Below are 14,573 nucleotides of genomic sequence, written 5' to 3'. Positions count from 1 at the left end.
TGAGGTTTCTAAATTTTTTCTTTTTCTTTTTTTTTTTTAAGTACTGGGGATGGAATCCAGGAGCATTCTACCTCCGAGCTACACCTTCAGCCCTATTTTTTTTTTTAATTCTTTATTTTGAAACTGGGTCTCACTGAGTTGCAAAGGGCCTCACTAAGTAGCTGAGGCTGTCTGCGAACTGTGATCCTCCAGGTCTCAGCCTCCCGAATGCTGGGATTACGCCCGGCTTGGAGTTTCTAAATTTTAAAACTGTATTTTTTCTCCTTTCTTTACAGTTTGTCTCCTTTCTACTTTTGCCATTACAAAGGAAGGAAGGAAGAAAGGAAGGGAGGGAGGGAGGGATGGAGGGAGGGAGGAAAGAAATTGGTTTTAACACATTTTTCTTTCCTGGGTCCCACCAGTCCTAGATGTCTGTGGCTCCTCAAGATGTCCGTCTTCATCTTAGGACTTGTAGTGTTCCTCCTGATTTTCAGAAGTGTGTTCCTTCAAGGAAGGCGCGTCAGCTTCAAGCCTGCTCAGAGTAGCCAGACACTGAGGCTTCTGCCTGAGGAGCACCTGAGGAAGCTCTTCTCCTACGATGGGGTCTGGTGAGCTGCTGGATCATCTCGCTCCTCCTCCTCCTTTTCCTCCTCCCCCTCCCCTCCTCCTCTTCCTTTTCCTCTTCCCCCTTCTCCTCCTCCTTGCTCTCCTTTCTTGTCCTTCCGGTGGTGGACTATGCCCTGTTATGCCCACTTCATTTTTTATTTTATTCTTAGTTTTGGTACTGAGGATTGAACTCAGGGGTCATCTACCTCTGAGCTACACCCCCAGCTCTTACTAGTTTTTATTTTAAAATAGGGTCTCTAAACCCATGCTTGTAATCCCGGTTCTTGGGAGACTGAGACAGGAGGATCGCGGTTCGTGGACAGCTTCAGCTACTTAGTGAGGCCTCCTGCAATTTAGTGAGACCCTGTTTCAAAATACAGAATAAGCAGGGCGTGGTGTCGCACACTTGTAATCCCAGCATTCGGAAGACTGAGAGAGGATTGCAGATAGTGGACAGCCTCAGCTACCTAGTGAGGCTCTGTGCAATTCTCTGAGACCCTGTTTCAAACTAAAGGATAAAAATAGGGCTGGGGGTACAGCTCAGAGGTAGAATGCCCCCGGGTTCCATCCCCAGTACTGCAAAAACAAAACAAAACAAAACCCCCCAAAAACAAAAAACAGGTTCTCACTAAGTAGCTGAGGCTGTTTTCAAACCTGTCATCCTTCTGACTCACCTCCCAAGCACTGGGATTTTAAGTGTGCACCAGTTCCAGCTCCTTTTATTCCTCCTTTTTTTGTGGTACTGAGGATTGAAAATAGAAGCATTCTACCTTCGAGCTACAGCCCCAGCCTGATTTTATTTTTATTTTGAAACAACATCTTGCTAGGTTGATTCAGGTCTTACCACTTGCTGAGTTTGTCCTCAAACCTGTGATCCTCCTGTCTCAGCCTCCTAAGTACTGGGATACAGGTGTGCACCACTGTATCCAGTTTCTATTATGGGCGTTTCACAGACAGTTCCCTGCCTTCCTAAACCCAAACCCAGGCTGATTTGTTAAAGTTATTTCCAAATAGAGGGACCAAGAAAGGGCCGGTCTATAGGGCACAGTCTCTGTTCTCTATAGCACCCAGCAAAATCCTTTAAAACTGTGGAGGGTACATTGGATCCAGATCACAGGGAAGCCAGGCTTGGTGGCTTATAATCCCAGTACTTGGGAGGCTGTGACAGGAGGATCACAGGTTCACGGTCAGCCTCAGCAACTTAGCGAGGCCCTCTACAACTTAGTGAGACCATTTCAAAATAAAGTAGGGCTGGAAGTATAGCTCAGAGGTAGGATGCCCTGGGTTCAATTCCCAATCCTCAGTACAAAAAAAAAAAAAAAAAAAAAGCCACAGGGCAGGCACAGCCTTGCTGTCTGTCCCTCTGCTCTCTCTTCTAGTGGACTCGGGATGTTGCTATTACTCTGATAGCTCTCAGGTGAAAAGAGGGTAGGTACAGGGGATAATTCAAAAGAAGGGGAGCAGGCATGGTCACTTAACACCTCTAATCCCAGCTACTTGGGAGGCTGAGGTTGGAGCTCTGACCACAAGTTTGAGGCCATGCTTGGTAACCTAGCAAGATTCCATCTCAAAATAAAAGTAAAAAGACCTGGGGATGGAGGTGGTCTCCAGTTTTCCTCTCTTCCCCTTTTCTCCCTCTTTGTGTCTCCTCCGAGAGGTTACAGGGTCTCAACCTAGTTAGGGCAGCAGATGTGGGGAAGGAGATGTTTAGGGTGATTAGAAGTCCCTTAAGCCGGGCGTGGTGGCACAAGCTTGTAATCCCAGCATTCGGGAACCTGTGGTTTGCGGACAGCCTCAGCTACTTAGTGAGGACCTCCACAACTTAGTGAGACCCTGTTTCAAAATAAAACATAGGGAAGGGGTTTAGCTCGGAGGTTGAATGCCCCTGGGTTCCATCCCCAGACCTGAAAAAAAAATCATTTTAATCTGGGCATAGCACACTTTTGTAGTCCCATTACTTGGGAGGCTGACTCAGGAGTATTGTGGGTTCTGGCCAGCCTCAGCTGTTTCCAGATAAATAATAAAATAGAGCTGGGAGGATAGCTCAGAGGTAGAACGCTGCTGGGTTCAATTCCCAGTACTGCAAAAAAAAAAAAATTGCTTCAAGCCCTCCCGCCCATCAGCCCCGATCCATGTTCACAGTCCCCTTGCTCATTTTAGGCTATTTCCTAAAAATCAGTGCAAATGCGAAGCCACGGAGCCCAGAAGGTTTGACCTCCAGGATGCCTACAACCAGCACGACCTCCCAGCGGTGAAGGCGAGGAGGCAGGTGGAGTTTGAACACTTTGAGAGGAGGTAATGCAGGGCACGAGGGCTCTCGGTGCAGATGGAGACTGGTTGGGTCTTAAGAGAAAAGGCTGGAGCCAGGTGTGGTGGCGCACACTTGTAATCCTAGCATTCGGGAGACTGAGACCGGAGAATCACAGTTCGCGGACAGCCTCAGCTACTTAGTGAGGCCCTTTGCAACTCAGTGAGGCCCTGTTTCAAAATAAAGAAAAAAAATAGGGCAGGAGGTGTCGCCTGGAGGTAGAATGTCCCTGGGTTCCATCTCCAGTACTGCAAAAAGAAAAAAAGGCCGAAGTACTCTCTCTCAAGGAGGCCCTGGCAGAACTATTGGGAATGGGGAAGGGAAGGGAATTGAGGGGATAGTCCTTAAGTGAACATTTATAGAGCTTTGCATACATAATCCATTTCAAAACTGAAAAAGAAAACAGAAATGGAGATGGTTTGAAGTAGTGGAACATGGTGGCACAGCCTCTATACCCCTGGGCCGCCACACGGGTGACGTCATAGTCATCAGCACGCTGCACCGTCCCATTCATTCATTGGTTGATGACATACTGTCCACCTGCTATATAGGTCACTTTATTTTGTACTGGGAATTGCACCCAGGGGCATTGTACCTCCAAGCTACATATATCCCCAGCCCCAGCCCTTTTATTTACCTTTTTGTTTTGGAACCAAGTCTTGCTAGGTTGCTGAGAGTCTGACTGTGTAACTGAGGCTGATCATAAACCTACAATCCTTTTGTCTCAGCCTCCCTAGTACTGGGATTACAGGCAGGTACCAACATTTCCAACTCACTTTTTTTTTTTTTTTTTTAGCTACAAGAATCATAAACACTCAGAGTGTATCGACAAGATTGTTGGATGAAAAGGGAGGAAATTAATCCTGGCTGACTTATATCAAGAGGAAATTGGGTGGAAAGATTCTGGAGTCTTGCCCAATCTGTAGGTGACTGGACAGCCAGTGACAAGCACCGAGGAGGCACTGAAGGGCTGGATAAGCCCCAGGTCATCTGCCTGTGTTATCACTGACTGGAGCACTGTCCCCAGCTCACTGCCTTAGCTCTAGGCACTAAGCCCAAGTCTTGAATCAAAAGTAAGGGCAAAGCTGGGTGTGGTGGCACAAGCCTATTAATCACAGTACTCTGGAGGCTGAGATAGGAGGATCAAAGTACAAGGTTAACCGAGGTAATTTAGGAGACTGTTTCAAAATAAATAAAATAAAGGCTGGGGAGCCTGGTGCAAAATCCCAGTACTTGGGAGGCTGAGACAGGAGAATGGCAGGTTCCCTGCTGGCCTCAGCTACTTATGAGGCCCTCTGCAACTTAATGAGACCCTGTTTCAAAATAAAGAATAAAAAATAGGGCTGGGGTGTAGCTCAGAGGTAGAATGCCCTTGGGTTCAATTCTTAGTACCCCCCCCCAACACACACGAAAGGCTGGGCTGGGGGTACAGCTCAGTGGTAAAGCTCCCCTGGTAGCGTCATAACACACACACACACACACACACACACACACACACACACGAGAAAGGGAAAGTCAGATCCTCTGTATTTGATTCTTGAAGTAAGCAGCTTCCCCCTTGGACTACATACAAAAGGAGGTCTTCCCAGGAGAGAGATGCAGGCAGCAAGAGAAAAGGGGCATTGAATATCACCGCTGGTGGAACATGCAAATGACTGCCAAGGATCTGAGCCCTGTGCACCTGGCTGTGCGCAGAGCGAAGGGGGAGGCAGGCCTGCTGCATTCAGACCCTGCAGCTTCCGCAGTGTGACCTCTGGCAAGCTACTTAACCTCCCCTGTAGTGATAATGGTGCTTGCCTCTCAGAGTGGTCCAGAAGATGTAAGGAGTTCATGGAAGGAAAGGGCTAAAACTGTATCTGCAGCAGGGGTTGTGATGCATGCTTGTAATCCTAGGACTCGGGAGGTTGAGACAGGAGGATCACAGGTTTGTGGCCAGCCTCAGCTACTTAGGTCCTCCACAGCTTAGTGAGACCCTGTTTCAAAATAAAGAATAAAAAAAGCCGGGTGTGGTGGCGCACACTTGTAATCTCAGTATTCCCGAGGCTGAGACAGGAGGATTGTGTAGGTTCAAAGCCAGCCTCAGCTACTTAGGCCCTTTGCAACTCAGTGAGACTCTGTTTCAAAATAAAGGATAAAAAATAGGGCTGAGGGTGTTGCTCAGAGGTAGAATGCCTCTGGGTTCCATCCCCAGTACCACAGATAAAATAAAATAAAATAAAGAATTAAAAAATAGGGCTAGAGGCCAGGCGTGGTGGCACACACTTGTAATTCCTGTATTTGGTAGGCTGAGACAGGAGGATCGCAGGTTTGAAGACAGCCTCAGCTACTTAGTGAGGAGGCCCTCTGCAACATAGTGAGACCTTGTTTCAAAATAAATCATAACAATAATAAAATAAGGCTGGGGGTATAATTCAGAGGTAGAATGCCCCTGGGTTCAATCCCCAGCACCAAAAAAAAAAAAAAGTGCCTGCTTTTGAGTTGTCATGAAAAATATATATCCTCACTTTTTTTTTTTTTTTTTTTTGGTGGTACTGAGGTTCCTGGAAGCCCTTCTATCTCCGGGATACACTCCCACGGGCTACACTCCCAGACCTGTTTTTTAGCTTTTTTATGTGGAAACAGGGTCTCTTAAGCCAGCGAGGCTGGCTCTGAACCAGCGCGATCCTCCTGTCTCCGCCTCCCAAGCGCGGGGATTACAAGCGTGTGCCACCACGCCCGGCATATATTTTCACTTTTAACGTGACTGCCCTGTTCTCAGTGAGATTATAGGATAGTAGGTGAGATAATAAAAGCATATAGGTGGCCGCAAATCAGTGACAGGCCCTCACCTTCAGCAGAAACTGGCTTCTGCGGACACCCTCTGACTGCATCTGCCCAGAACTGTCCCGCCGTTGGTCTGTCTCCTGTTTCTCTCTGACACTGTTCCTGAGGTTTCTGTAGCTAGAAACTCAGGCACCTGGCATAGTTGGCGGGCACAAAGAAAGGCTCCATGAGTCTCTAGAAGAAGAGAACGGGTCAAGGGAGACACAGAAAATATGTTTTTGTAGGAAGCCGGCATCCTACAATGGGGGGAACTCTTGGGGCATGCACATTTCAGAGGGCACTCAGTGGGGAAGAGGGGACAGGAAAAGGGGTTTGAACAGTCAGAGGGCCAGGCATGTATGCTTGTAATCCCAGCATTTGGGAGGCTGAGACAGGAGGATCAAAGTTCGAAGACAGCCTCAGCTACTTAGTGAGGCCCTTTGCAATTCAGCTACTTAGTGAGACCCTGTTTCAAAATAAAGAATAAAAAATAGAGCTGGGGGGTGTAGCTCGGAGGTAGAGTGCTCCCAAAGGAGCTTACAGTCTAGGGATCTAAGTAGCTCACCCTTTCCCATAGTCAGATGTCTCTTCATGTAACACTCTGCCTGCCATCATGGTGACACAGAAGCCAGGCGTGGTGGGTCACCCCTGTAATTCTAGCTGCTCCAGAGGCTGAGGCAGGAGGATTGCAAGCTCGAGATCAGCCCCTGCAAGTTAGAAAGACCCTGTCTCAAAACAAAAGAACATGGAAAGGGCTGGGGGTGTAGCTCGGCGGTGCAGTGCCCTCGGTTCATTCCTCAACACTGCCGGGGTGGGGAAAGCAGAGCTGAATAGTGCGTGAAGGTGGGCAGTCGGTGGCCCACAGAATGAGTTCAGCGAATTGGGTGGACAAGCAAGAGTCAATCCAGCTGGGCGTGGTGGCGCAGGCTTGTAATCGCAGCACTTGGGAGGCTGAGACAGGAGGACCACAGGTTCAAGGACCATCTCTACAAGTAATGAGATTCTCATCAACCTAGTGAGACTCTGTTTCAAAATAAAATAAAATAGGGCTGGGGGTGTAGCTTGGAGGTAGAATGCCTCTGGGTTCAATCCCCAGTACCACCACCAAACAACAACAAAGTAATATCACGCAGGAGACAGGAACAACTTACCTTTGATTGTGCCACATGGGTAGGGCGAGGCTGTGCCACCTGGTGGACCAAGCAGGGCCCAGCAGCGGGCCGCTGCTCATGCTTGCATCCTCCCACAGAGAACGGCTGCCACGCCCGCCGCCCCTGCTGGCTCAGCCCAACCTGCCCTTTGGGTACCCAGTCCACGGAGTGGAGGTGATGCCCCTGCACACGATTCTCATCCCAGGTGGGTACACCAGCATCCTAGGAGGCTACAGGCAAAATCCTGACTCTTCTTAGGCAAAAGGAGGGAGCAGAAGGAGCAGTCCCTCGTGGCTGCCTGCTGAACACGCAGCACAACGCAGAAACCTTGGAGATGCCATCACTGCCAGCCTTCCTGGCTCCACAAAGAACCTCCCTTAGTAGCCGCGACCTCCCTGGGCTCCATAGTATAGAAGACAAAACTGCGTGCCTCTAAGAATATTAGGGTAGGGCTGGGCGTGGTGGCGCACGCTTGTAATCCCGGTGCTTGGGAGGCGGAGACAGGAGGATCGAGCTGGTTGGAGCCAGCCTCGCTGGCTTAAGAGACCCTGTTTCCAAATGAAAAGGTTAAAAAATAGGTCTGAGAGTGTAGCCCGTGGGAGTGTATCCCAGAGGTAGAAGGGCTTCCAGGAACCCCAGTACCAACAACAAAAAAAAAGTATTAGGGTAACTGGCATTTTGGAGTCCCCCAGCATGATGGATGATGGGCATAGTCAGTGTTATCCAGGGAGGAGATGTGTGTGTGTGTGTGTGTGTGTGTGTGTGTGTGTGTGTGTGTGTGTCTGGGGATGGAACCCAGGGTCCATTCTATCTCCGAGCTACACCCTCTTAGTGGGGTCTCACTAAGTTGAGGAGGGCATCACTAAGTAGCTGAGGCTGTCCGCGAACCGCGATCCTCCTGTCTCAACCTCCCAAATGCTGGGATCACAAGCGTGCACCACCACGCCCGGCTCAAAGGAGGACATTTTGATAGGAATATTTCTGTTGCTTATAGCTCCCTCCACAGTGGAGTTTTATAATCCTGTACTAGTATTGGGAAGAGGGTTTAAAATGTATTAATGTGTCAGTATTGGGAAAGATTTCCAATTTTACCCTTTTTTTTTTTTTTCCGGTGGTGCTGGGGGTGGAACCCAGAGGCTTTCTACCTCCGGCCTATACCCCCAGACCTATTTTATATTTTATTTGGAAACAGGGTCTCACTAAGTTGCTGAGCGCCTCACTAAGTAGCTGAGGCTGGCTTCGAACCTGCGTAATCCTCCTGTCTCAGCCTCCCAAGCACAGGGATTACAAGCATGTGCCACCACACCTGGTTTAAAGATTTCCAATTTTAAAATATATCTTCTTTACTAAGAAAGTCAGGGTTAGCTAACAAGAAGAGACTTGTAATTTCCATTTGTAAAGGAAGGAAGGCTAGAGCCAGGAAAAATGTGTGTCCTTGCATTCCTAAGAACAATTTCACACATTTTGGGGGATAAGAGGAAAGGTAAAAGCCTGTGTCTGGAGACAGAGATGCCCCCCACTTTAGGCCATAAATTCGGCTGGAGAGATAACAGAAGCAGAGCCGCCTGGGGCTGGAGATAAGGGGTAACATTATCTCCAAAATCACAGGGACCTGCTGGACTTAAGACAGGATAAAAACTCAGTAAACTGGAGTTCTTTGGCATTTTCATTCGAATTGCCCCTCTGTGCCCCGCTCCGGCACAGGGCTGTAACTATTCCTATATTTCTATCTTTTTAATAAACTTATTTAAATCTTCAGCAGCTGTCCAAGCGATGAATACTTATTCTTAGCTTAGGACAAGAATCCACGGTTTTTCTGTTTGTCTGTCTGTGTGGTGGTGGAGGGGGGATTACTTCTCCCCACACACACACCACACACATTTCACCCCGCAATACATCCCTCTAGTTTGCTTTTGTGGGACTGGCGATTGAACTCAGAGACATTCTATCTTTAAGCTATACCCCCAGTCCTTTTTATTTTGAAACAGGGTTTTGCTAGGTTGCTGAGGCTGACCTCAAACCTACAATCGTCCTGTCTCAGCCTCCCAAGTGCTAGGATAACAGTGGTACACCACCACACCCAGCTAGCATCATATCCCTTCTCAGCACCAAGTTTGATGTTAGTTACCAGGAGAGACCAGAGGCACGAGCCTATAAGTGCATGTGTCCCCACAGTGCAGAAGGTAGGCCTCTGTGCCCGTCTGGTGGAGTCCTCTCTGCATCCCCTACCACAAACCCCGGGCTGGGTGGCAGTAACACCCAGCCTGTCTCCTAGAGCCAGCTAAGTCCACTTCAGGTCCAGCATTAATGAGCAAGACCCAGAACATCCATCTCAACATCAAAGACGTGGCGATGAGAACAAGTGCCCGGGGCAGGAGGAACACAGGTGTCCAAGCTGTGGCTGAGCCGGGGTGAAGATGGGGGAGCCTCAGCCCGGGCCTGCAGTGCCTGCCTGCTCAGGTTACTTCTGTCCAAGTCCTCCTTCTGCTTCAAGGGCTCTACCACGGAACCACAACCCAGCCCTGAAATAAATGATGTTTAGGAATTCTACAGGTGGTGAGAGTTTAGTAAGCTTCTAAAGGCCACGTAAAGAAGGTATGTTTGACCGGGTGTGGTGGCGCACACCTGTGATCACAGTACTTGGGAGGCTGAGACAGGAGGATCACAGGTTCAACAACAGCCTCAGCAAGAGGTGAGACTCTTATCAACCTAGGAAGACCCTGTTTTTAAATAAGAAATAAAATCAGGCTGGGGGTGTAGCTCGAAGGTAGAATGCCCCTGGGTTCAATCCCCAATACCACACACACAAAAAATAAATGAGTAAGTAAAAAAGGGTGTTAGCTTGGAGGTAGAATGTCTCTGGGTTCAATCCCCAGTACCAAAAACAACAACAACAGCAAACAACTTTTTTTGTCTGTGTGTGTGTGGTGAGGGTGGAACCCAGGGGCTTTCTACCCCTGGGCTACACTCCTTAGACCTATTTTATACTTTATTTGGAAACAGGGTCTCACTAAGTTGCTGAGAGCCTCACTAAGTAGCTGAGGCTGGCTTCGAACCTGTGCGATCCTCCTGTCTCAGCCTCCCGTGTGGGGATTACAAGCATGCGCCACCACGCCTGGCTCCTTTCATCATCTCAACCAAAAGTGTGTGTGTGTGTGGGGGGGGAGGGCTGGAAGTCAGGGCCTTGCACATGCTAGGCAAGCACTTTATCACTGAGCCCCACCCCAGGCCCCCAACAGAAACTGTATGTACTTAACAATAACTCTCCACTCCCCACACCCTGGCCCCCACCAGGGTTAGGTGGGGTATTTCTAAATTTCTGGGTATGACTGCATCAGGTGCCTCATCTAGGGAATGTCACCTTTTTTGGTGAGTGTGGTACTGGGGATGGAACCCAGGGGCATTCGACCCTCTGAGCTACACCCCCAGCCCGATTATTTATTCTTTATTTTGAAACAGGGTCTCACTGAGTTGCAGAGGGCCTCACTAAGTAGCTGAGGCTGTCCGCGAACTGCGGGCCTCCGGTCTCAGCCTCCCGAATGCTGGGATCACAAGCGTGCAGCACTGTTGTGCCTTCCTGACAGTAACAGAGGCCCCTGGAGGGGGCTGAGGAAGGACACTGGAGGCCTTTGAACCACCTGGATCTGAGAAAGACCTGGGAAACCTCTGACAGCCCTGGAGAGAGGGGACTGTGTCAGCCAGGGCTCCGGACAGGAGGAGATGCCTCAGTGCGGGCCCGCAAGGACGTGCAGGAGCCGGCCAGGTAGAGGAAAGCATCAGGGGCCCTTGGCATCTTCTCAGATGGCATTCTTGTTTTCCCTGTGCCCTCCAGGTCTCCAGTTTGAAGGTCCTGACGCCCTGGTCTATGAGGTAAGAGTCCCCTCCCCAGCTCTCTTGGGCACTGGGCATCCTGTCTTTATTGTGCTGACTGTGTGTGTGTGTGTGTGTGTGTGTGTGTGTGTGTGTGTGTCTAGAGCCCTCTTTTATTTTGAAAGAGGGTTTCACTAAGTTGCTGAGGGCCTCGCTATGTTGCTGAGGCCAGCCTCTAACCTGTGATGCTCCTGTCTCAGCTCCCAAGCACTGGGATTAAAGATACGCACTGCTGTGCCTGGAGCGTGGTTGCCTTTGGCTACGCCAAGGTGGGAAGGAGAAGGCTGTGCGTATCACGTGACTGTTGCCGCTGCGGCAGTGGCTGGAGTTTCTAGGGGGACTTTCCCAAGGCCACACACAGCCCTGGTTGCCATGGTAGCTACTGTTTCTGCTGCAGGAGGAAGCTTCTGGAATGGCCATGGGGTGTGACACGGTATGGCCTCTGTTGGCATCAGGCTGGTAGCCTAAGGGTGCTCAGTGTCCTGCCTTCCTTTCCCTACTTCATGTTGCTCCAGGTCTAGGTCTTATGAAGGAATATCTGATTGGTGGAATGTAACCTTGTCCCGAAAAAGGGGTCCAGGAAATGTAGCTTTAATTTTCCCACCTCTGCATGCCAGACTGAGGTTGGATTGGTGACGAGGGAGCTCCTCCATCGTCCAGAGCCTCCCTGGGTCCTTGAACATAGCCCCCTCTTGCCCTGACACTCTTGCCCCTCTGTCATCTTTGTTCTTGAGTGGCTGGGGATGGAACCCAGGGACTCACCCAAGCTCTGCAAGTGTTCTGCGCTGAGCTGCAGCCCGGCCCTCACGCCGTCTTCCTAGATGAGATCTGCACCTGAGGAGCGGGTGTGCGTGGTTCTAGGCTCGCCGCCTCTCTTCCCCATTGCAACAGCTGCAGGGTTCCCAAAGAACATCCGTGACTGACTCATCTTTTCAGCAGGAGTGACCTGACCCAGTTGACATTTGGTAAAGGTCCCTGACTATTGCACAAGAGCAAGCAGCCGCAGGGGTGGCCATGGGAATGGGAAGTAGTCCTCTTCCAGCTGCGTGCTGCAGGAAGGACTGATAGGACTCGCTTCTGGGCCAGCTGAAGGCAAGCGTGAGATGGATTGGCTTTTTGCCTCTTTCACACAGCTGATCTCACATGCTTTCCTTCTGTTGTTTTGTTTTTGTTTTGTTTTTGTTTTTCGCTACTGGGGATGGAACCCAGGGGCATTCTACCTGCGAGCTACACCCCCAGCCCGATTTTTTATTCTTTATTTTGAAACGGGGCCTTACTAAGTAGCTGAGGCAGGCTGCGAACCTGTGATCCTCCTGTCTCAGCCTCCCAAATGCCAGGATTATAAGTGTGCGACACCATGCCAGGCTCCTCCTCCAGTCCTTTTTATTTTATTTATTTATTTTTCGCAGTACTGGGGATGGAACAGAGGAGCATTCTACCTCTGAGCTACACCCCCAGCCCGATTCTTTATTCTTTATTTTGAAACAGGGTCTCACTGAATTGCAAAGGGCCTAAGTAGCTGAGATTGTGTGCGAACCGCGATCCTCCTGTCTCAGCCTTCCATATGCTGGGATTACAAGCATGAACCACCACACTCAGCTTATTTTATTTTATTTTTATAGTACTGGGGATTGAACCCAGGGTCATTCTACCCCCAAGCTCCATCCCCAGCCCTATCTTATTATTATTATTATTATTTTTTTTTAAACAGGGTCTCACTAGATGGATGAAAGTCTTACTACTTGCTGAGTCTGTCCTTGAACCTATGCTCCTCCTGTCTCAGCCTCCCAAGTACTGGTATATGGTATGCTACCATGCCTGGCTATTTTATTTTAATTTATCTTTTTGGTGGTAGTGGGGTTCCTGGAAGCCCTTCTACCTCCGGGCTACACTCCCAGACCTATTTTTATATTTTTATTTGGAAACAGGGTCTCCTAAGCCAGCATGCATGGCTGGCTTCGAACCTGCGCGATCCTCCTGTCTCTGCCTCCCAAGCGCGGGGATTACAAGCGTGCGCCACCACACCCGGCTTGGCTATTTTATTTTAAAAGGGGGTCAGAGCTGGGCATGGTGGCACACACTTGCAATCCAAGCATTTGGGAGGCTGAGACAGGAAGATCACGGTTTGAAGACAGCCTCAGGTACTTAGTGAGGCCCTTTGAAACTCAGTGAGACCCTGTTTCAAAATAAAGAATAAAGCCAGGCATAGTGGTGCACACTTGTAATCCCAGTGCTTGGGAGGCTAAGATAGGAGGATCACACAGGTTCGAAGCCAGCCTCAGCTACCGAGTGAGGCTCTCAGCAACTTAGTGAGACCCTGTTTCCAAATAAAGAATATATAAAAAAAATAGGTCTGGGAGTATAGCCCAGAGGTAGAAAAGCCCCTGGGTTCCATCCCCAGTACCACAAAATAAATAAATAAAGAAAGAAAGAATAAAAAATAGGGATGGGGGTTGGGGGGGGTGTAGCTCAGAGGTAGAATGCCTTGATTTCTATCCCTAGTACTGGAAAAAAAAAAAAATAGAGAGAGAGGGTCAGCCGGGCATAGTGGTTCTTGCCTGTAATCCTAATACTTGGGAGCAGAGACAGGAAGGTTGCAGGTTCAAAGTCGGCCTCGGCAACTTAGTGAAAGCCTGTTTTCAAATCAAAAATTAAATAGGGCTGGGTGTGGCTTGGAGGTAAAATACCCCTGGGTTCAGTCCCAGACACAGAAAAGGAAGAAGGAGGGTTTTGCTAAATTGCTGAGGCTGCTCTTACACCTGTGATCCTCCTACTCAGCCTCTCAAGCTCTAGGATTACAGCAACGTGCCAACATGCCTGGCTCCCACATCATTTCTTAAATAATCCAGCTTTAATTTTTAATTTGCCCCCCTTTTAATTTAAGAAGCTACACATTGAAATTCCAGCTTGTATTGGGTCTATATCTGGATTTCTTTTTGGGGAGGGGTACTGGAGATTGAATCTAGAGGCATTCTACCTGAGTTAAACCCAAGCCCTTTTATTTATTTATTTATTTATTTATTTAGAGGGTCTGGGGATGGAACCCAGGGGCATTTGACTTCTGAGCTACATCCCCTGCCCTCTTTTTTATTCTTTACTTTGAAACCGGGTCTCACTAATTGCAGAGGGCCTCACTAAGCAGCTGAGGCTGTCCGCAAACCGCGATCCTCTGGTCTCAGCCTCCCAAATGCTGGGATTACAAGCGTGTGCCACCATCCCCAGCTATCTTTTTATTTTGAAACAAGGTCCCATTAAGTTGCTGAGCCTTGCTAAATTGCTGAGGCTGGCCTGGAACCTATGACTTTCCTGCCTCAGCCTCCCAAGTACCGGAATTGTAGGCATGCACCACCACTCCCAGCTGGATTTCCAATTTGGTTTCATTGATGTATCTATTCATGCTTCAGTACCACTCTCTTAATTACTACTACATATTAGAATGTTATAATTATTTCAGTTAATAAATTTCTTTTTCTTGTTACCTTAGTTAAAAAAAAAATTTTTTTTTTTTTTGGTCTTTTTGTAACTGGGAATTGGACCCAGAGTAAAGAACTTGAAAGGCAAACACTTTGCCACTGGGCTACATCCCAGCCCTAACTACTCAATTTTTTCCTCAAAGTAAGCACAAACCACATAGTAAGTTAAATATAATTAAGCAATATTAGGGAAGTGTATCCTAGAATGTGTGTGTGTGTGTGTGTGTGTGTGTGTGTGTGTGTGTGTGTGTGTGTTACTAGGGCTAGAATCCAGAGACATTCTACCTCTAAGCTATATCCCTAGCCCAATTTATTTATTTATTTATTTATTTATTTATTTATTTATTGTACTGGGGATGGAACCCAGGGGCATTCTACTTCTGA

General features: G+C 48.6%; 1 protein-coding gene across 1 annotated transcript in view; it reads left to right on the top strand.

Moving 5' to 3' along the window:
- Window positions 1–426: 426 nt before the first annotated feature.
- The window catches only part of B4GALNT2 (beta-1,4-N-acetyl-galactosaminyltransferase 2 (SID blood group)), a gene marked incomplete at both ends in the record, with an annotated part of 30,416 nt that continues 16,269 nt past the window's right edge, over window positions 427–14,573 (top strand). Inside the window, 4 exons of the mRNA XM_080713011.1 lie at window positions 427–587; window positions 2,746–2,880; window positions 6,945–7,051; window positions 10,679–10,716. Coding sequence (XP_080569137.1) covers window positions 427–587; window positions 2,746–2,880; window positions 6,945–7,051; window positions 10,679–10,716 — 441 coding nt within the window. The remainder of the gene's footprint in view (window positions 588–2,745; window positions 2,881–6,944; window positions 7,052–10,678; window positions 10,717–14,573) is intronic.

The sequence above is a fragment of the Muscardinus avellanarius genome (assembly GCF_963383645.1).
Source record: "Muscardinus avellanarius genome assembly, chromosome: 16".
NCBI lineage: Eukaryota > Metazoa > Chordata > Mammalia > Rodentia > Gliridae > Muscardinus > Muscardinus avellanarius.
Note: the sequence above shows the minus strand (reverse complement) of the source record. Positions and strands in the feature narration are given on the sequence as shown.